Below are 23,145 nucleotides of genomic sequence, written 5' to 3'. Positions count from 1 at the left end.
TCTGTCACTGCGATTCATTTTAATTGATGTATAAATGTGCTCATTGTGGCAGGCATAGAATTAGCATTTCTATAAACTACTGATAAAAACACTTAACGAATTAAATATTTCGATATTCAAGCTGTAAGATATAGATCTGTAACCTTCCCTCCTGGATGGCGGTCAGTTCACGCAACCTCTTCCCTTAGAGGGCGTACTTCTTGATTCATCTCGCTTTCTTGACGCTTCTGGTTTTCGGCTCCTTTTTGTGAGGTCCCCGGCTCTGTCGTATCGTCAACATTGCGTAAAGTCTGGATCACTTCATTCGCATTTCAGTAACAAATTTGTTTCCTGTAAACTGCTTGTATTATATCCTGGTCCCTGGCCGCACCGTTCATCAAAATACAGCCACACAGAAGACAGGGAGCGTTTGCATAACATGAAACATTGGGAGTGACTTGTATGACTTATAACAGTGGCGTCATATGTAATATACATGACACATTGTGCAAAACGGTCGTCGAAATTCAGCGTGCTCTCTTTAAACGGCATTTGTTTCTAGCGCGATATAAATATTCTTCCAGTTAGATGTCTTCTATGAACTTCCTTCGACCGACATGAAAGGAATTGATAACGCTGTGGCCTCTGCATGCTCCGGGGCCAGGGGAAACATCTCAATCAGCGTCCATGATTAACATGTGAGCATTGGGTTCATGTGAGAATAAAGGTAGCCGGGTACGGACGAATATATGGCACATTTATCAGCGAAATAGTTGTGAGCCATGGATGCGTTTTAGATAGTGCGCTGCGGAATAACAATACGGATCATACAGTACAGGCGACTTCTCGGGGCTAGACAAACAGCCGAAAGGCTGACGGCCGGGGGAGGGTGCAGCGACCGTCAAATAGTGCCAGAGGTGGTGTGGGATGGGTCAATCGAGCGTCTTATTAAAGGGACCCTCCCAGTTCCCACCTTCAAAAAAGTTAATGAATTGGCACGAAAGTGATGTCGCTCGGTTCAGAAAGAGCGAAAACGAATATCTACCAAATTTCATCGAAAAATATTCACCGGTTTTCAAGATATTAGACTTTTACTTTTGTTTACTTTTTGGGATCTCCGCTGTTCCTAGCGACTTTATTTGAAAGTGCGGCATTTGTTGCGCGCAAAGCAGCATATACCACCGCGTGCTACCAAACGTTTTAGTAAAAGATTTAAAAATCGTTAGATCTCCGCTGACGTCACAAATTCTAAGGGGGCATACCAATGCACTAGCCCCTTAGAATCCGAAAACTGCAAGTTTGAAATTCCATATCTCCGAATTAAAGCATTTGTCGATGTTGTGAGTGCCCAAACCGGTATTTGCAGGCCATGGCCACCAATTTGGCTATCTCAACTCAAAACTAATGTTAAGGTGGGAGTGTCCCTTTAATGGCCGCCCCACACTGAACCTCACATGCGGGTTGCGAGATTGATGGTTTTTGATTCATGTGTATTATACTCTTTCATGGAGTGATTTAACCACTCTTTTATGGTCACTACATGAATGCAGCGAAGCCGGTACACCCTCAGAAAAAAATGCATATTATCGCAATATCAGCAAAACGAACCCAAATTCGACTTCAACAAAACACAACAAAACTCGCAGCCCTCGCAGCAAGGAAAATCGAATGTTGACTCAAAATCAACTTTTGGAATGCGATACAAGTAGGCTCACATGCTAAAAACATGCAGACTCGCTTGTCACATGGTAGTGTGGGCCACTCAACATAGTGTATTGTTTGATTTGGAAGAAATCCGAAAACCCAAAAACTCGCAACCCGCATGCGAGGTCCAGTGTGGGGCGGCCTTTAAACATATAACGGCTGTCAGGACGTGTGCTTTCTGATGTGGGGATCCGTTTCAGCTGTTGATCTTCAGAGAGGTGATTTCCTGTAGCATTCCGTTCGGTGATTTCTTACATGGATCAGATGACTGACGAGGACAGATGAAATGAGCACGAGTGGGAAAGGATGCATACTACAGTGGATGTCGTATTAGAGGAATGATAATGTTGCAGAATAATGAGCCATGCTGAGACGTTTATTTACATTTAATTGTGCCGTTCGAGGGCTGATAGGTTGTTTATTGGGTTATAAACTGATGCCGATTGGTAATAAAAGTCAAATTGTTATCCAATCTCCAGTGTATTGCTGCGCGACAGCCGAGCTGCTCCCGTATCCTCCCGTTTCCCGCCAGTGACTGTTTCCCTATTTCTTTCGACAGGTACGGTTTCCACACGACCAACAACTCTTACTACCTCTGTCACGAGCCGGAGGTGGTGAAACGCATGTTCGAGCGCATCCGCAGCCTCGGCGGCGCTCCGGGCAAGGTCAGTCGGCGACCTGACCTCGAGGTCACCGCCTTCGGGTCAGCTGGGGCTGCTGCTACGGTCATCCCCCCCCCCTCCTCCCCACTCTAGGGTACTCCCCTGCCTCGCCCGGTGAAGTGGTTTCCATAGCATATTTACCACTGTGCCAATAGTGTGCCCTAAGCGATGACCGGTTTAGCCATAAACTGAGCTGTTAGCACTCAAGTGAGCAACTGTTAATCGTTTGAGTGAGCATCGCCCGAAGAATCTCGAGGTTCTTCCCCTGGCTTGTATGGGATTCGTAACGGTCAAACACGCTGGAAACACGTAATGACGTTGGAAATAGCGCACTGTGATCGATGATTGCAGTGGGCATGACGTGTTCATATCCTGTTTACCAGTATATTGCAGGTATGTACGTACTTCAATAACCCACATATGTCTAAGACCCGAACCAGTCCGAGCTTCGGGTAGCCGGTAGAGTGACCGGGGATACATGAGCAGAGTAAAGGCATATCACAAACGGTTGCCATGCTGAGCGAATATGAAAATCCGTTCTCTTCATTTGCTTGCTCTTGTATTCGGGGTCATTGTTTTCGATGCTTTCTGCGCCTTTCTGTTACTGATACCGCATGCCGAGCTACACAGTGCAGATGTCGTCATGATCGTAGCATGATGATCAAAGCAGCCTGGTCACTGGCAGCTCATTTTCCGCACCTTGCGGCGTGCGGCGGTCATTCACACGAGAGGCCGGCGTCATGTTGCTGCTGTTCTCCTTTCTGATTCTGTTTGATGTTCTCCGCGACGTCTGTGGTGGCTGCAGATGCGGCTGGAGATGCTGTTTTTACGGTGAGATCTGCTCTCTGCTGCCTATGGAAGTGACATAGACACGCGGCTATGAAAACTCAGGTGTCCGACTGATAAACAGACTCATGTTCTCTGTCCAGGCTGCTGGAAAGACGGATAGGTGGCGAATGGGGAGAGGCAGATGGGTCGATCTCTTTACAAAACAACTGGGAAGAGTACCCTTGGGAATGGAAGGATGAGGAGCAGTCAGGCTGTGAATATCTGAGATCCAAAAGTCGTACCTACATGCGAATGTGCAAAGCTTTTGATATATTGCTGCCCAGACTGAGCCTTAAGACCACTGGTACTGCATTTATAAAAGGATCATTTTAGGCACAAATCGAAATCAATACCTACATATTAAAAGGTCATCATCTGGGGGGCAGGCCGAACGTATCTCTACATATGTGAACATCGCCGAATGACGAAATTTTTCACCAGCAAAACACCGTTTTAAGTTCGTGAGGGTTTTATTTAAAGTTTGAATCCATATGAGATCGTGAATAATAACATATTTTACCAAAATATCATTTTATTTTCTTAATCTTCTTTGCAGCGTCACAATAAAAAGTATTGCAAAAGACCGTTATATGAGATTGATTTTCAGCTGCATTTCACCTCTGACATTTGCGCCGCGGAGAATGTTCTGCAAACCAGTCTGCAAGCGGGATGTCTTTAACCCGGACCCGTTCGCTTATCTGTTCTAGCTCATAGACAACATCGCTGTGTGAGCGTCCCCATTGACCCCTGGTCCCTGGTAACATCATTTTATTATTTTTTTTTTAACCGGGATGGATATTGGCAGCATCAGCATCCTCGTGTTACCTGCATTCTCACTCGAATATCAGGAACTATTTTTTGCGACACTCTGGCTACGTCAATCACGAATCTTGTTAGCACTGTTCCCTTTTTAAGGCCGAGCTGGAATTACATAAGCCATCTGCAAATTATGTAATATAATAAAGGGAGGAAGTCGGTGATGTAAGTCATGCAGTTTCGCTGGCCACCGGCCCTCGTTAGCCATCGCCCGTTCCACCGGACTCTGAACGCTGCACGGCGCACGCTCTGTCCATTGCGAGTGCCGCCGTTGTGTCGCGTGACGGCTTCGTGCGACTGCGGTGGAGTCCTCCCGAGTGTCGGCCACCGCTGCCGGGGCTTCCGAGGACCTCACCAATAACCAGTGGCGACGCACTGGGTCCGCTCGGCCGCGACCGACAACCGCGTGACTTACGACTCAACTACTCGATCTTAACGGTTCGGCCTCTGCATATGCGGTGATTGGTGCTAGCAGGGCTGCGGAGTCGATGGATTTTCGGGTGACTCCGACTCCGACTCCGGCTTCAAAAATCGACTCCGGCTCGGACTCCGACTCCCACTCCCACTCCGGACGCTTCTTTCAAAATTCATATGACAATAATAACCAGTAAAACCAGGGGTAGCCAGTAACAGTTGGTAGCATTAGGCCAAATGGGCGCTCAAAAACTACTACCCCATAGGGTTTCCATGTTAAATCGACCTTTTTCAAGCGAGCCCCATACGTAAGCTAATAGATAAAGTGCCAATATTATTGTGGGGAAAGGTAGCCTCAAGCTTCCTCTACAACCTTTCTATCTAGCGTTTTTCGATGTGGAGGGCATAACAGGTCCAAAAAGCATTGGGCGCTGCCCGAGGTACCAAAAGCCCCTCCATGAGAGCACAAGTTCCTGCGCATGCGCACATTGCCTCAACCCTGTACAAGCGTAAATTAGTGATACTGCTCACGGACTCGCTCAGCCAATCAGCATCCAGGATTACATTCATAGATGTCGCTAGCATCACGTAAATCCTGCTTGCGAACACATTTAAAGAATGAAACAGCTACGCCATTTCCGCCTTCCATGGATTCCTTCCATTTTAGTATCAACTATACGCTTTTCAACTAACTTTAAACTAAGTTTTAAACTATGGTTAGTATGTTATTTCTGGTACATATAATTTAAAAATAACTGCTTTATGAATTTGGCTTTACTCTTCAGAATGGAATACTCTATTTTTTTCGATAAACAAAAAATATATCACCTACCCTGTAACTTGTCCAGGTAAAATGGGCGCTTTCCGCGTCGTTGGTGTACCCGTTGTTCTATATACCCTGAGTAAAACGCCTTTTGGGCGAAGAACGAGCGAGCGAGATAGTGAGCCCTGCACGTGCGGAAGGGCGAGAGGGTACTTCCAATGGGCTTGCGCAAATCACCGTTCTAACCGGTAACCGGTCGCTAGCGGTGTACCAAATTTGAACGCAATCGGCCCAGCCGTTCCTGAGATCTGGAAGCGGCATTCTGCACGTGCGCACGTGCAAACGGGTTCCAAAATGACTTTTGCACGGCACCCTACTAACCGGTCCCCAACCGTGTACCAAATTTGAGCGCAATCGGCCCAGCCGTTCTCGAGATCTGGAAACGCCCCCTGCACGTGCGCACGTGCAGTAGCACCCTAACCGCAACACATGGGAATGCATTGCCTGGTGGGTGCCTACCTGTATGCCAAGTTTCAGCGAAATCGCCCCAGTAATTACCGAGTTACTGAAATGGGAACAAATTTGACACCTCTTATTGTTGTATTTTGCACGTGCACTGGGGGTGACCCACATGCATCGAGAGTATCCGACCTTTGGTAGAAGGGATGCTGCTACCCTACAAAAATTACCGCAAGCCAATCGCCCAAGCGGCTGCTGAGATATGAGCCTCTCAAAATTACTACTTTTGCAAAACACCTTGAACACCCTTGACTTTTCACGTGGCACGTGCCACGACGGTCACTGAGATGTATCAAAAGTAGTCAATTACGGGGAAGAAGGGATGGGGCCCGGGCTACCCAACAAAAAAGACCGCAGGCCAATCGGTCCAGCGGTTGCTGAGATATAAGCCTCTCAAAAGCGTTACAGGCCGGGCCGGGCCGGGCCGGGCCGCTCATACTGAGATTTTTCCGTTATATTGAAAAGACTCACTTCGCTCGCTGCGCTCGCTCGCTCGTAATAATGTGCATTGTGAAGATGTTTTTTATTTTACCTGAAACAATACTTTATGCGTACCAAGCCTTGCATTGCAAATTGGTATGCTTTACAAATAGCATGCAGGATAAAAAGCAGGCTCCGGCGAATCCGCCGTTTTCTGCTTCTTTCGCTGGAAACGCTAGTACAATACAGTAACATGGCCTTCTTTTGACAAAATCTGCGTAGTATCGTCAAGCAAACTGGTGCAGAGCATGCCGTTGAACCATGCAGCATTAACTCCGACTTCGGAGTCGGAATTGGTAAGATTTTGGCGACTCCGACTCCGGGCAGAATTGTCGACTCCAACCGAGTTCAGCTCCGACTCCGACTCCGACTCTGCAGCCCTGGGTGCTAGACTATTGACGGGCATAGTATGTTTTGAAGTAGGTATGCATCGGCTTTGGACGGTTTGGGACCGGCGCGGCGGGTCGGACCGATTGGACTGGTGTTGAGTGGGACTGAGCAGCAGGCGTGCCCCTATGCCTCTGATGTGGCCAGTCCCCATGTCGGTGTAGTTTGGGGCTACTGACTGCGGGCCTTCTTGTTGTGGGTGCTCTGGCAGTGTGACAGGTGCACTTGGGAACGTATTTGATGGTTATTGGTCTTCAATGCCAACTGAATAACAATGCACTGGCAAAAGAAAGCACTTGCTGTAAAAAGAAAACAAAAACAAAAGCAGAAATACTATCATTGATAGCTGACAGTATATGCTGATTATGACTTATCGGCGAAAAATTGCACATCAAAACACGCGAGAACAACCCAAGACAAGCTGCGAGGTTCTGCTTCCCCGGTACACTAAGTAGCTACTACCTGGCACGGTCGGATGCAGAAGAGTGCGCAGAAAAGTGGTACTCATCTTCGTCTTAATCGCCGGTTTCCTCCTTTTCCCCTTCCCATCATCCTGCCTCTTATTCACCTCGCCCCGTATCCCGCTTTTCTTTTCCTTTGCCATTGCTTCCTTTTTTCTTTGTTACTTTTGGAAAAGACTTCAATTTGTTTTACGTCGTTTTTATTCTCATCCCTCACTCTGCCGTCCATCACTGCCTGTTGATTTTCTCCGCATCTGTCAGTACATGTTGATAGTTGATGTTTGAACGGCTCGTTGTCAGTCGCTGTTTAGCTGTAGCCGCCTGGCGCAGTGATAAGTTTTACCGCTACTGACGCTGTCGTAATGTCATAGGTCATAGCTAGGGTTCATATTTAAATGTAACGGAGACCATTGGATATGGTTCGCATTTGGATACCGGGACCTTTAGACAATAAGGCACGTCGTCATCTCCCCATAGTCAGATTGAGGGAGATATCCCTGGTCGTGGGGTAGGAGGCGGCACATTCGCCCTGCGCCGGCCCGGTACGAGGTGCACTGTGCACCACGCCGTGAGACTGGCGGTCATCTAAATCAGCCGGTATATAAATCAGTCGGCACTCGGGCCGGGCCGGGCCGGCGCGGTCGGTCACCCGGGCTCGTCTCGCCGGGACGGACGGAGGGAATAGGAAGATGACCGAAACGGGATGTGACATTTGATTATAAATTTACGGCGGTTTCTCGGCGCGGGTGAATGAACTGGGGGCATGGCCCTTTTGGAGAAACTAGGATGGGTAAACGGGCTGCCTCTTATTTATGGTTGTCACTTCCCATTGCTATTTATATGCATTTGTTTCTCATTTAAGATGGATTTTTCACAAGTGTTATTCGCACTAGTGCTCATTCGCGCATCGTTTGGTTGAACTCTAAATTGCTGTTGGTCGTTGGCGTGCTCGTCGGGTGTGACTGAAAAAATAGGCGTTTTCACGGACCCGCATTATTTCTTGTTTGCGGTGCTGCAGTAATGATGATTCTGAGCCTAGATTACTTTAGTTATGAGTCTAAGCAGTATCGCTAATCGCAGGCTGTTTTGTGAAACGAGCTGTCCATCATTAGATTCTCAACACAGATTCCCATATGCCCAGAAGCCTTGTGCAGGGCTATGCGAACCCGAGGTCCTATGCTGACCGATAATTGGAGTGTGGTCTTGCCATTCTCCCTAAGGTGCCATTGTGCGACCCCAGCATTCTATTCGCTGGTCCTTTAACGACGCCGTCGATCGGATGCCTACCGACTTTAATGTACTAATTATATCAATGCTTACTAAATGGCTACCAACTTGTTATTTTGTATTTTAGACCCTTTTGTTGGTATTTTGTTAGTTACATGCCGTCTCGCTTTGGTATTTAATGATCTGTTTTTGGTAAAATGTTGATTTTTCTCTCAATTTTCAACATGGTATGTCTTTCTTTATTTCCTCGCAGGTAAGGTTGGTATTTGTTTTGGTATCAGTTTTACATTCGTCTCAAGTTTACATCACTAAGGCATTTAAACAGCCTGAGGCAATCAAATGCGTGAATCTTCGAATAGCATTATTTAATTAGTTTATGACTATTTCGTTGCTACAGATTTACTAATAAGGCCGCCTGCCATGATGTATATGCACATGCACAACCCTAGATGTTGCTGTGCAATGAAGAGGTCATCGAGGTTGAGCCCGGTTATCTGACCACCAACCGCTGTTCCCGTGGGTAAAGTCGACTAACTCGTCGATACAGCTCTAATCAGCTTCGGTTCATGTTCCAGGCGCCAATAGCTTGATGATGATATGATATGATATGTATTCTCGGTGATCCACACATACATCGTGGTTTTTCATACACCGCGTCGATATAAAACACACTAAAAGATCCTCAATAGGTACAGATAAAAGCAATGGGTTAAAAGAAAAGCGAGCAAGACAAACAGTTAAAAACTTACACGCACAGATACAACACTCCCACGCAGCCGATGACTCACTCACAGTCTATCAGATGGTTTTTGAGCACGCGCTTAAAGCCGCCGGCACCCGTCTCCCGCACTGCCCGCGGTAACTCATTGTACAGTGCAGGAGCAGAGTAGGCAAACATACGCTTCCCCAACTCGCTTCTGATTGATCTCGGTCTATATTGCCCTGCGCGACGCGTGTTGTGACAGTGTTCGTGCACGCTGATGTTTTCCGCCAACGAGAGTGGTTCACCACATGTGATCACTGCACGGAATGCTGTGATGGTGCTATATTGGTAAAGCGAAGTGGCCCGTAGCCACTCTAGCGAGCGAATTGCATCACTAACGTGGTCACGCTTGGATCGGCCTGTGACTGTTCTTGCACAGAAGTTTATGATCTTCTGGATGCGATCACGAACTTCTGAAGATGCATTTCCGTATACTGCCAGGCAGTAGCGGACTCGCGACAAGACCAGAGCATTGACCAACATCACCATGACGTCACGAGGTAGCCAATGGCGGGCAGCTGACAGACCCAAGAGTACGCCCGTGCATGTTCCGGTCACCTGGTCTAAGTGCGGACGGAAGGTCATGTGGCGGTCCATCGTCAGCCCCAGATTACGCACCTTTGACGTTTCAGTGATCGTTTCGCCACCAAAATTTATTTGGATGGGCGGGAGGCCCTGTAGCAGCTGCTTTGTTCCGAATGTCACCAACTGCGTTTTTGCCGCATTAATTTTCATTTTCCGACTTGCAAACCATTTGCGAACTGTGACCAAAGTTGCCTCGAGTCGGCTTATGAGTTGTGGCAAGTCCTCCTTTTTTCCACAAACGGCGATCTGGCTATCATCAGCGTACTGGACTAGCCTGACAGATGGGTCTATGTGTAAATGCATATCGTTAGAAAAAATGCTAATGCTAAACAGAAGGGGACCCAACGCTGTCCCCTGGTAGATTCCGGTGGGGTTGCTAGCTAGTTGAGACGTGTGAATTTTGCCCTCACTGTTTACCTGTACGCGCTGACTGTGGCCTGACAAGTAGCTAGCAAACCAAGTGGTGTCGACACCATACAGACGAAGTACAGACAGAAGCGTGCAGTGGTCGATGGTGTCAAAGCATTTGCTACAATCAAGCATAGCGATCAGTACAATTTCCCGGCGGTTCATCGCGGACAGTATATAATCGGACACGGTGAGAAGCGCCGTCTGGGTGGAATGATTTCGCCGGTATGCGTACTGCGCTGGTGAAAATAGAAAATAGAGCTGGGCAGCAATCATGTCATTTGCCAATATTACATTGACCTTATAGGCGTTTCGGTTATCGCTCACGCGAGCACACAGACACCGTTATCTGATGCTCAAAAATCGGCACATCTACGGCCAGTAAACGCGGTCTGGCATACTGAACTAGCAGGGTTGGACGCTGCTTAATCAGCGATGTCATAAATTATCCTCGTTCATTTTGATTCAGTTGAACGCCAATTTTGTCTGGTAACTAGGTCGGCAGAGCAGTCTGTTCCGGCGTCTGGAATGTTATCTACGCCATCTGCTGTATTTAGTATCCGACTTTTATGGGCGCTCTCTCGTCGTGATAAGACTGTCTGGCTAAATTTCTCTGGGTACCCATCCGCCCTCGTTTATGAGCTTGCAATATATTTATTTTTTATTTATTCTGCATTTTCTGGGTGAAATCGCTTAAATTTATCGATAAAATTTATGATTTCGTAAAGAAAGTTGTGAATTGCACAAAATGAGTTGTTCGTATGGCAGACTTATGGGGGGAGGGGTAGATTGGATCTCTCGGCTTTATACGAATAACGGGCGTAAAAAGAACGGATGCTGTGGCACATCTGCTGTTTTTTATGTATTAGACACTCCTGTTAGTGGCATGTTTTCCACAAACTTTGTTCACGATGCTATTCCACAATTGCCGTCAGCCATCGCCTTTCAGCGAGCTCGTTATTTTGTTGCATCATCTGCTTCATCACTATGGGGATTACCACAGCAGGAAGGGTAGGTATGCTCTTTCGGCTCTGACCTTCTCCTGACCTCGCCGTCGCCGATGTCGGCGCCTGGCGGTATGCCTGGCTCTGCAGGAACTGACAGCTCATAATGTCCCAGACCTGCTGTGCCAGCTCTGCTCTGCCCCCTCCCATTTGCATTGCTGATTGTTGTTGTCTATTTACCATGCTACTGCGTCGACACAACAGTGATGGCGTCACTGTGGGAATCACCGGCGCATGGCTCATAATGGTGACTCGACAGATGGATTCATATTGCCACTAGAGATTGCAATCCCGGAACGTTTTGCCAATCCCGGGATCCCGAAAGTTTTTATTTCGGGATCCCGGGATCCCGGGATCCCGGTCTAGTCACTAAAGGTCGTAAGAATAATTTCCTACTGACATATTTTGCGTCTTTTAGCTTACCACAAACAAAGAGGCAACCAAAAGCCATCCTTAGATCATGTCATTTGCATTAAAAACGATTGAATTTGCGAAGGAAACGTTTCTATTTGATTAGCATTTATTCCCAATTGGCCTTTATAAAACTGCGCGTCGACCAGTGCGTTTACTACCTCATCTCGTCATTAAGACGGCCGTTCCAGCACATCCACGCCTCACTCACTCTTCGTCTACGCTACTCGTATTTAGCGCGACAGTTTTAAGTCATTGCTGGTAGGTCTGTCTATTTTAAAACCCGCGACCAGTGTACGCCAAATTTGGCAGCTCCTTATTTCACAATGTTTTCAAGACGTCGCTTGGTCACTTCACCTCCTTCCGGTTCTACTTTCATCACTAATGTCTCTCAGACTGCTCCAAAGTCGCTTTGAGGGCAGAGTCACTGACTGGGAGAGCTCCACTCTACCGTCTTCTACGTTTAAATCAGTGAGCTCTGCCGTTACTTGCGTGACATCTGTGACATCTTTCTGCGACACGAGCTCAAAGACTGTCTTGATGACCTCTTTTGTTCCGGCCACGCACGGACAAGTCAGAATCGCTGAACGATCCGTGATCCTGATAAAGATGTTGCAGCACTGATGCTGCATTTTTTTTTTGCATTCGGGACCCTTTTTCGTACACATTTGAGCGGCTTAACTGCTGTGGGTGATACCCGGGAGCTACCAACACGGTCGATTGTGGACGGCCGATACGGGGTGCCAGCTAAATTGTTTCTCTGCTTTATGTCACGCAGCACTATGAACAGTGTAAACAAGACTCGTGCAGCGGCTACATTCTTTTTATGGTGAAAAACTGATATTTTCGGGATCCCGGGATTGGCGGGATTTCGGAATCGGGATCGGGATTAAAATCCCGCCGGGATCCCGGGTTCCCGATCCCGGGATTGCAATCTCTAATTGCCACCCTCAAATACCTCACCACCAACGTTCCCCAAAAGTGTCTCTTTGATCGTAAGTAGCAGTCTGGCAAAGTGACACTACCCCACGGGCTTTTCTATATGGCCCTGGTTATTTGAGAGGCTGAACGTCTCTAAGTGGAGTTATATGCATAACGGTGACCTCTTTTCGCCTTGTCTTGCAAGGTTGCGCTACTAGCCGGCTCATGTATTAATTTCATTTGTTTTTTACGCTTCCATGCTGTGCACTGTGCAGTGTGCAGCGCTGTAACTCTACTTGCTATAATTGCTATTTTCTTGAATATTTAGTCAATGGACGGCTTCCGGTCCGTCCACGGGTCTCGTTCCTGCACGAATGCAGCGAAACGTACGGAATGTCTAAAATGTATGCCTCAGCGAATTGATTCTCAAACTTTGGCGAATTCAGAGCCTGGCTGACCCCGCTAGTGAGGTGGGAAGTGCCATTTACAGCCCGTCCGATACTTCCTTTACGCCGATTGTCAATTTAGTTAAATGTTCGGTTGCACGGGTATAACAGAGACCGCTCAGCAAATGTAGGCAATCTGTCGATTCCACGGGAGACTTGTAAGCTGTCACACCGGTCACTTTGCATTTGTTCACCGATGTTTCGCCGCCTTGACATGCAAATTGTTTCCATGATTTCGCTTTCTGCCACTGGCAGCTTCGCGTTTGTCAGTGGCATAAATAGTGTCCAGCGAGGGCGGGTTGCATCTAATAGCCTAGATGATATGCGAGCCGCATTCAGCCCTGGGGCGGTGGTCGGCGGGTGGCGGGGAACGAGTGTTGCCCGGTCGCCGGGTCCGTCCAAGAATTTCTGCTGCTGAGGCGCCGAGGTCATACCCAACAACACCACTTGCAGGCGACCATGTATCATTACTGCGGTCGGCTGTAATGCAAAGCGGAATACGTTTCGTGACCGGCCGAGCGGATACAAATGCGATGCTGGTTGTCATCACCCTGACCCTCAACTTTTCGCCATGTCTGCCGCGACGAATGATGGGCGAAAGAGGCCTAGACTCTCTAGTGTGTTGACTGTACACTCAGTCCAGTCTTTCGTTCCGGGGTTTGGATAATAAAACTATGCACTGTGAGCTAGAGAAGAAAACTTCAAAAACATCCTCCCCTTCGTAAATTAGCCCACCACTTAGGCATCAAACTTGGCTGGGGCGACTCCCCAATCATCTATCTCCTCCGTCGTAGTTAGCTATATATGCGTCTTCGTATATTTTGTACTAAATTTTGTCATTTCATTTCGTTTCATTTGTATTTCAGACATAATACATACAATACATGTCACGTAACAAACATCATATGATTGGTGCACATGCACAACCCATGTACGAGTATCTGGGCTACACCTACTTAGGCACCTCTCCCGGTCCAAAGAACCAAGCCACCGCCGACAACAGCGCCGCCCCACTCGACCCGACCCGACCGAAGAGCGCAGCTCCAGTGGCGGCCGCCAGGGAGCCCGCAAGGCGCAGCCCCGCCGAAACCGGGCAGTCACTCATCAGAATCGCCAGAGGAAAACTTCTCAAACATCCTCCCCTTCATAAACCAGCCCACCGCTTACGACGTCAAACTTGTCCCGTGTAGTTACACTAGCCGCAGACTGCATGTCGTTGAATGCTGCATTCAGTCGCATTAATTCTTCAACATTATCCTCGAACTTTATTGTGATTCATTCGAACGCGAGAAGAAATTATGCGATGACACGGTGTCACAAGACTCCGTATGCCTAAACTCAGCAATCTTCGCTTTATAACTTTCATCCTGTTCTCGACGTCTCACCGTTGCAACGATAGAAAGCGGAATTACGCAGCCAGTTGGACGAGCGTCGAGCAGTCGCTGTCCTGCGGGCCACTCAATACATATATCGACCATACACCGGTCGTCTAACGGGTACTCGTGTCTGTCCTGTGCTAATTACAAACCGGAAAGACGAAAATGGTGACACAGAGACAGAAATAGCGGCACGAACAGACCCGACCAGCTCTGTGTCGCAACACATACGCGCTTGAAACGTCTGGATTTCAGTGTTGAAATTGGCGATGCGAGCTCGCCTAGCAGCTGGTTAGGGGCTCACAGCCGTGACAGTGTATTTTTTTTCTGCTACCGCCTTTGCAGCAATTTGTACAGCCCACCGCTAAAGTAATGTAGGGTTTTACCAATCTCAACGGTTGGCTTTGACTGGCGATCGTTTAATGCGGAGTGATCGAAAAGAAGATGTCAATAGCTAAAGTTGCAGCTGCAAGGGTGACGATACATATAAGCTACATTCAAAGTTTCATTGTAGTCTGGCTAATCGTTCCTAAGCTTCAGAAGCAGAACATACCCATGACTGAAACCCCACATTACTTCTGCTGTGGACTGTACATAGTGCCAACCGGCAGATGTTTTACTGTCCTATTGGTTCGGCTTCATGGCACATACAGGCGCAATGCCACTGCCAGCCATATGCTTCCCTGAGATCACACGATACACTTCATGCCCTCGGCACTCCGACATTAGGACCCGCCGCCACTAGACCATATGAGCGTTGTCTCTCCGATGGTCTCGAGCTAGAAGCCAGCCGCGTTCTAACCCGTATAAGGCGGGCACGTGGGACAGACATTCTAGCGGCTGATGCTTCATAAATGGACACGGAAAGCCTGTCGATTATGGGCCGCAGAGCAGTCGCATTTTGTGCCGCCGATGATGGTCCGCACTTTTTCTGTATTGTCCAATAAAGCGATGTTAGCCATGTGATCCTTATATGACCATTTCATCAAAAATGTGATTGTTTTGCTATGTGTAATTTTTTTTTCATGCCCTCGGCACTACGACATTAACACCTGCCGCCACTTTAACATAGATATCTGTCTGTTGATGTCAATTGCCGTCAATTGCTGCATAAATGGGTTCATAAGTAGTGGCTCGTTGTAAGTAAGTAAGTGCTTCTCCATGCATTTGAAAATCATAGAGAAATGGGAGATTTTGTCATTAGGTTACCTGCTACATAATCACATTCGTATCTTTTTAAGTTTCACCGTGAATTGGATTGATAAAAATGAACATATTTATTGTTTGCATGACTCGGAAAGAGCACCTGTCTTTTTAAGCGACTCTGCGATAAATGTGGGGTTGGCAAAACGATCCATCAAACTGCGTAAATGCCCAGTCATTATTTTTATGACTATCGCACGGTAGTTGCAGCCGTTCCTGTAATTTGTCCGTTGTGTGAAGTGTTTCCGCAATCTACCAAGTCTCATTCTGAAGCTGATTTATCACTCCACCCATTCATTGTGAGGCTGACATTTTTTGTTCAATTTCATTGTTTTCTTTTCCATGTCTGCATTGGCTTACTGTTTCATTAACTTGCTTTTGCAGTGTGTAATACTGCTCTCCTTACATCTCTAATTCTCTAATGCACCAATCAAACAAAAATGTCATGCCTATTTACATGTACAGTTAAGGAAGCGGTTAGTTTTGAACTCTGGGAGCGATTCTGCGCACCAGCAGATCCGTCCGCGGCTGCATGCGGCTAGCAAACAATTTTCCATCTCAATCATCCTAAGTACACACAACATAGCTATTAGTCCAGGGCCGATGAGGAGTCTGTGCGGCGCTGGGCGTCGACTCCTGGGTCGGGGGGAGCGGCTGCGCGGCCCGCCGCCGGCCCTCTGTAGCCTTCCTGGCTGTGTCGCCGGGTACGGTCAATTGCCGCAGACTCCACGTGTGTTACTAATGATAGAGGATGCTGTGATGTAATGCCTAATCGACAGTCACGCCCGCTGGAGCGGAGCAGTTCTGCGCTCATCCTGTGATTCAAACACGATAGCATGTCATTTATCTAAACCTTTTGATAAATTACATGAGCCGTTATTCTGCCGTATCGCGCCAAGTAAATATGTAGACGCGAGATTGAATAATGCGTGTGCCATTTACGTGTTGATCCATTGGTAGCCCTATATCGTCTAGTTCTTAATTCGTGGGACTTTGTGGTCTTAGCTCTACATCTCTAGCCGGGTTTGCATAGGGCTATGGTTTGCTCCGGAGTGGAGCCCTTCCTCCCATTATCTTCGCATCCACAAACGCTTGCATCTCCGTGTCTGGGAGTGTCCAGATTAGAGGTGCAAAATTTCCCCCAAAGGCTGCTACCGGCACCGCCCCGCCCCACAAAAATTTTCTGGGATACCGGCATGCTACCACGACCCGAGCAAAAACACCACCAGATTACCGGCATACTAAAAAAAAACCTGCAATGTTGATTCTAGCTTACCCCTACAAGAGATGCCACACTTTGGCAATTTCAGTACCCATCCCAGATCCCACCCAGCAGCCACCCAATGTCCAACCCCAACTACGAGCAGGCTGATTTTGGCTCAGTTGGCCCCACAAATACCCACAATTTTGAAACTCAGTTCCAGTCTATAACTGTTAAAATATCACCTGTAATCAAAGAGGTATTGCCTGCAAAAAAAAGCAGTAAGAAAAAGCATAAAAAAGCAATGACAAAAAGAACTTAAAGTACTGAATTGTTTCTGAAGACTGGACAGTTCAAGTTAGCAGTAATCACATTAACATTTCAGAGGTGTTCTACTATTCCACATTCTCCTAAAATTTTGCAGGAACCTACCAACCAAAATCAAATTTTTGAAATCTAGATGGTCACAACATAAAAAGTACCTACAGATTTGGCCATGTGCCTGAGGAAGCGAGATCAACACCTTTTTTCCTTTTCGCCATGGCTTGCTGGCTCATGAATAAGATACGAATCATTTGAAAAATGTGAAAAACTCACTTGTCCTGAGAACAGTCACCAAATAGTATGCATAAAAACGATATAATACCCGCTTTCTCGAAGAATCTTCCTCTCCAAACACAAGGTTATCAACTATGAAAGATTTCGAAACAGATGCGCCATAATAACAGAGGCTTTTAACCAGCTGATTAAATTGCTGCAAAAAAAAGTTTCTGAACTATAGCAAACTGCCTCATAAATGATTTGTTGATGTAAATGATCCAAAACGATATTTAATTCTGATGTGATCAACATTGAGAGTTTAATTCACTACAAGAAAATTCATTTCCTTTCAGGAATTAAACCAAAAAGGCATACGAATGAATATTACGTCATCATCTTACATCCTTCCATTAGGGGAGAGAAGATCTAAAAAGTCAATCCTTGGTTCCCATTCTGCGCCACTTTGTTTATTTTGTATGCATATTGTGTTTTCTTGTAAAGATGAGACAAAATGCCAGTTTATTTGATTTTCATTTCATTTTTGGGACCAAAGTCAGGCTCAGGGCTACCTAATACCAGCCTTTTCAGCTGGATTTTCAGTGTCAAATACTTTGTAGAGTATCTCAGACCACATCTCAGGACTCTAGGCCAGTTTCCAAACAATGTGTTTTGTGGTGTTTTGATTCTGCCTTTTCCCCTAGGGAACGTTGTCATGAACATTTATTTACTTTGTTGTATTTTACCTATTACATACCATTAGACTTACTGATTGATCGAGCTTTTGCAGCATGAATGAGTATTCTTCCATTTATTGACCACAGTAGATTCTTGACAATCCTAATTATAACGAAACCTGTGAATCGCTGAGGTCCATGTGTTAGGTATGCCTACCCTTAGCAATGTAACTTCTACCACAAAATGTATTTTGCAGTGGCTAATATTGCTGTTATTATAATTTGATAGCCTCTTAGTGCTTAAAGTTTAAACCATCTGCTGATATTTTCTATTTTTGTGCAAAATCAAAAATACCGGCATGCTACCGGCAAGACATGCCAGATACCACGAAAAAACCTGCGGTAGTGAAAATTTACCGGCATGCCGGTAGTGCGGTAGGGAAACTTTGCAACTCTAGTCCAGATGATTTGTGGACGCCCGGCCGAGGGTCGTAGAGAGCGGCTGTTGCTCTATGACGGGTCGGTCTCTGGGTCCGCTCAAGACCGCGGGCTGCATGCGACCTTGCAGAACAGCACCATTGAGATATGTGCGACTGTCAGGGATTTCTCGCGCGTGTGCATCTGCAATAACTCCGCGAAAATGCGGCTTCTCGTGTGATAGAGCTTCGCTGAGATGACGTATAGGCAAGTACGGGTTTTTGCGCGCTCCCATATTTTTTTTTTTTTAGGGAATAATTGGTTTGTGACGTCCGAGGGCTCCTGTTGGAGCCTGTACGAATCTTACTGCAACCCTCGCAACCGTAGCGTTTCCTTGATGCTAAGGAACATTTTACAATCTTTTGTGAAGCATATGCACCCAAAACAATGCATCCTTCTTTCCTCCCTGACCTGACTGCTAATTGGATTATCGCCCATCGGTTCCATGGTTCAGTGACAATAAGAACCGAATATCGCGTGTTTAACGGCTGACTCTACTACTCAAACTCCCAAAGCCGAGATCACCTCGCTCCATTCATCTCAGCCGAGCCGGCCTACTGGCGGTTTTACCTACCTATGTATGTGATCATCTAGCTAAGTAGCTAGAGGCCCAAAGCCGTACCTGGGTGGTTGATCGGGTTAAAATCGGGCGGAGCTGATCTCCAATCCCGGTGCAGTAGTAACAGAAGCGTCAGAAGTGACTCGTCAAGCTCGCTTTTCTCGCAGTTGGTCCCGCTCTCACGCTGTCATTTCCAGCTTGGCAATATTTCACACGTTCTTTGGCGTGTTTAGCTAAACGGCGGCGTGAGCTACCATTTATATCCAGCGTATGATTTGCTTCGTCATCATAGGAAATTCACGCCAGTGCAGGGGCGGATCCAGAAAATCTCCAAGGGAGGGGCCATTAGAAACCAGGAGGCCCCCCCCCCATAATCCCACCTGTTGGAGGCCCCATCTTCCCACTTGTTGGCCCCCCCCCCCCAAAAAAAAACTGCGTCTATTGAGCTTATCTAGCTGTTCAGGCAACATCTCAACATCTGTGCAGGCTTGGAGGCCCTCTGTGCAGGTTAGGAGGCCCTGTAAAAGTGGTCATCTCTGTGAGTATAAGAGACCTCCAAGTTATGAAAAGCTTTACCAATCTTCTAACAAAGAAGTCTTCTCAGCTAGTCTTCTAAGAAATAACTAAGTGGGTAGGTTAAAAAAAAACTCATCGGATTTCGGCCACTTTATTTTCAGGAGGCCCCCTTTTCAGCTTTTTAACTTTTTAACTTTTTATTTTATTTTTGAGAAAAAAAATCGGCCAAGGGGGGGGGGCCATGGCCCCCATGGCCCCCCCCCCCTTGTATCCGCGCCTGCGCCAGTGCACTGGTGGTAAATACGGACACCGTGATTTGAGTGGTCATTGCTTAATGTTTAATCATTAAGGTCGGCTGCTCGCGGATGTTGATTGTTGACTGTGTGAAAGGTGCATGACTGTGGAAGCACCGTTCGCCCTTCATACAGCATCTTTCTTCGTTTCTGCCTACATATCGCTACGTGGTTTACAGCTATGCGTGTCTGAGGAGTCTGAAGGTTTCGCGATCGATTAGCCGAAACAGAGGCTCCATTACCAAAGGCAGCCGGGGATGCGCCCTGGCTGGATCGTCTACACATTGCACTACTCCTTGTCCCCTTCTCGTGAGGCTATTTGTGCAGTTGCATGGTGTGTTTGGGCCTCTTCCCGGCCAGCACCGTTAAACACCGTCCCGTCGCGCTGGTCGGTCGGTCACCTCTGCCGTGTCATCGTGCCGAGTGTTCCACCGGCGCCAGTCCTTCATCCAGGCAGGCTTAAACGTATGGATCCGCCGCCTCCGGGCACTAGAACCCACGTATTACACGCAATCAGAGTTGATGTCAGGTTTTGATTGGTGAAGGTATTCAGAGAGATAGCCGCGCCGTGTCGTGTAATTGATGGTTTTGGCCAAAAAGCTGCGTATCATCATATGAGGCGTAGATTCCGTATACTACTCGCAAGTCATGGTAGAGTACCATGTATGACAGCACAGTTTTATACTACTGTGCGTCATCTGGCTTAGCGAAGCGCACTTACGATGTGTCTAAAAACCAGTAGCGGCTTGGTTCTCAAACTGCGGCAAATCCTTAGCTCGGCTAACTCCGTTACAGAAGTGGGAATTTCAATTATATAGTTATTATAGTCGATTTATTTAGGTATTTTTTTCTTTTTCAATGACAAAATATAATACAAGTTATGTGATTTAGAGAGGCAGCGTCACCTGTCACAATTTGGAGCCGCTTATACATGAAGATTGAAGAATGGACCCTATCGAGATAATTCGATTTGATTGTGAGATTACTAATAGTCTAACTGTTGTCCTGCTTTGTAGGCATGATTAATGAATGGTTCCCGGCAATGCCATTAATTTTTAGACTATGATATTAAGATTACGGTGATTCTTGCCTCTTGGAATGATCTTCATTAATAATTGCTTCTATTCGCTGTAAACTGAAATAGCCAACTCATCGAATTCTGCCTTTTTCTGCTCGCTCCTGTCCAGTGTCCTCTGTCGACGTTCCGCCTCTGTCCATGGGCAGGGCTCTCGTGTCGCGACCCGTCCTTCCGTGCTGAATCGCTTCACGCCATACGGTGTGCGTGGCAAATCGGCATGGGACGTCAGCAGTGGTCGGGCTCGCTCGGCTCCCAGCGCCCCGCCATCGGTCGGTCGTTCCGCGAGTCCAGCGACCTCGGCTCAGCTGCGCCCAGCCTCGGTTACTGGTAAAAGAGCTCGTAAAAGGCCCGCTGCTGCCCGAGTACTCCCTCTCGCGGTGGAAGTACCCGACGCCCGGGCGCTGAGCGGCACCCATCCTCGTTCCGGTGTGCGCCGAGTGCCGGCGGCCACTATCAACGGTCGGCACGGCGCAGCTGCGGCGCGCCAATGGGCGCCTCTTGCGGCGAACTCCCCAAGAACGGGCCTCCGCCTGAGGGGTTTTAGTTTCATTGGTTATGGACGGTTTAATTTCATTATTTTTCGGTGCTCCTGAGTGTGTGAGCTGTCGCAACTGGTTTTACCTCAGCGTATCTATCTGTGAGATGTGTTGTACACTTGGACTTCTTCCTAAAATGGGGCCGCGTCGGTGATGAAATCAATGAACTAAACTAAACTACGATATGAGTTGCGCGTCCGTTTCTGATCATTCTGCCCCACGTCTCCACCATTCTCACCCCCTATTTCTCTTTCTCCCGGCAGTACCCGACGTCCCTGGGCGGCGGCCAGTACCGGATTGGCGCCGTGCGTGACCTGACCACGGGCCACGACTCTGGCCAGCCGGACGGGCGCGCCATTCTGCCCGTGTCGTCCTCCAGTCAGATGATCACCTTTACGTTCTCCGAGCCGCAGGCGGTACTCACGCTGCGCACCAGCGGCACAGAGCCCAAGATCAAGTGGTACTCGGAGATCCGCGCCCAGCCCGGCCAGACGTGAGTATGGGTATTTATAGTCACCGTGAGTATGGGGACGGTGCTGGGGTGGGGACGGTCGGGATGGGGACGGGGTGAGGTGGGACGAAGGGAATCGTGGGCTATGTCGTGGCGTGGTTGAAGGCGAGGGGCAAATTCCATAGTTCGTTTTTTCTAAGTTCGACCCTCACTGTAAACATCTTTTTGAACAAAGCACGAGAATTGCTAGCTGAATTACTGATAAAACTGGTTAGCGCACATTGTACTGGAGATATGAATAATATTTTCAAAATAAGTTTTAAACACCGATGATATATCCTTCTGTTAAACGCCGTGCGATTTATTGATTAGTTCAATTATAATTTCTGACAAGTCGTCTTTACCTGTGGGGCTGTATATATAGGCAAATACGAGCTAGGAGTCTGGGAAATAAGAGCCAGGAAGAAATAATTTTGAATAAAATCAATCGTCTGTGAAATCAATGTGCGCTAACCAGTTTTCTCAGTAATTCAGCTAGCGATTCTCGTGCTGTGTTCTAAGAGACGATTACAGTGAGGGTCGAACTTAGAAAAAACGAACTATGTCATCTTGGTCCTTAGGCGAATGTGTAGTTTCTCATTTCACGCTTGGATAACTTGCCCTCTAATGCGCCACAAAATGTCCTGACTACGATTTTATTCTAAACCGTTAATCAGATGAGTTGCGAGTCAGCCGTTCGACTAACTTTGGGGGTGTGGCGTCCAGACTAATAGTCATTGTAAGTTACATCATTTATTCAAGTACATATGTAGGAGGTTCATCCTGCTGGCGAAACATTATTATGGAAAGGTGAGGCACTTTTACCAATATGGCGCGCGGTTATAATCTAGGCCAATTATTCAGTTGCGAGAATGATGATATGGGCAGACTGGACTGGATCAGGACATGATAAGCCATGAATTGATTGATTACGTTTTCTAGAGATTTGAGAAACACGTATGATCTATGAATGTCGTTACCGCATAATGTCTTGCGCCATAGACACCTGAATTGTGCTTACTGCCGTATTGGTGACGCTGCATAAACTCACCTGAGATGAAGAACGGTAGCGTTTTATCTCATGTGCTTCTGGCACGTTCAACGCTCTCTCAAAGCTTCACTCAAGAACCGTCAGCGCAATGAAATACAACACTCGGCCCGTCTACAGATAAGTACCTACCTCGAGGAGGTCTTCAGTGGTGGCAGCGGTAAAGAACTCAAAATTGTCATACCATTTAGCTTTTGGTCCGTATCCGTACAAAGTTGATCTAGAAAACTATTCATTGCGTTGCCATGTTAATGTCATTAAGGTCATCGTTGCTGTTGATACGAGAGTGTGTTTTGTTGTCATCTCTGTTTTGCTCTTATTGTTCTGATCTCTGACGTGGGGCCTATTTATCATGAATGCCATTCATGTTATGAGA

General features: G+C 47.2%; 1 protein-coding gene across 3 annotated transcripts in view; it reads left to right on the top strand.

Moving 5' to 3' along the window:
• LOC122364140 (phosphoglucomutase-2-like) overlaps positions 1 to 21,728 on the top strand; it is a 49,170-nt gene extending 27,442 nt beyond the window's left edge. For all 3 annotated transcript variants that reach the window (XM_043334256.1, XM_043334255.1, XM_043334258.1), the window contains exons 9-10: positions 2,243 to 2,348; positions 21,495 to 21,728. In XM_043334256.1, the coding sequence (XP_043190191.1) occupies positions 2,243 to 2,348; positions 21,495 to 21,728 (340 nt within the window). The remainder of the gene's footprint in view (positions 1 to 2,242; positions 2,349 to 21,494) is intronic.
• The last annotated feature ends 1,417 nt before the right edge of the window (positions 21,729 to 23,145 follow it).

The sequence above is a fragment of the Amphibalanus amphitrite genome, unplaced genomic scaffold, assembly GCF_019059575.1.
Source record: "Amphibalanus amphitrite isolate SeventyFive unplaced genomic scaffold, NRLGWU_Aamphi_draft 000658F_arrow, whole genome shotgun sequence".
Lineage (NCBI taxonomy): Eukaryota > Metazoa > Arthropoda > Thecostraca > Balanomorpha > Balanidae > Amphibalanus > Amphibalanus amphitrite.
The sequence above is the reverse complement of the archived record's forward strand: the minus strand, read 5'-3'. Positions and strand labels throughout refer to the sequence as shown.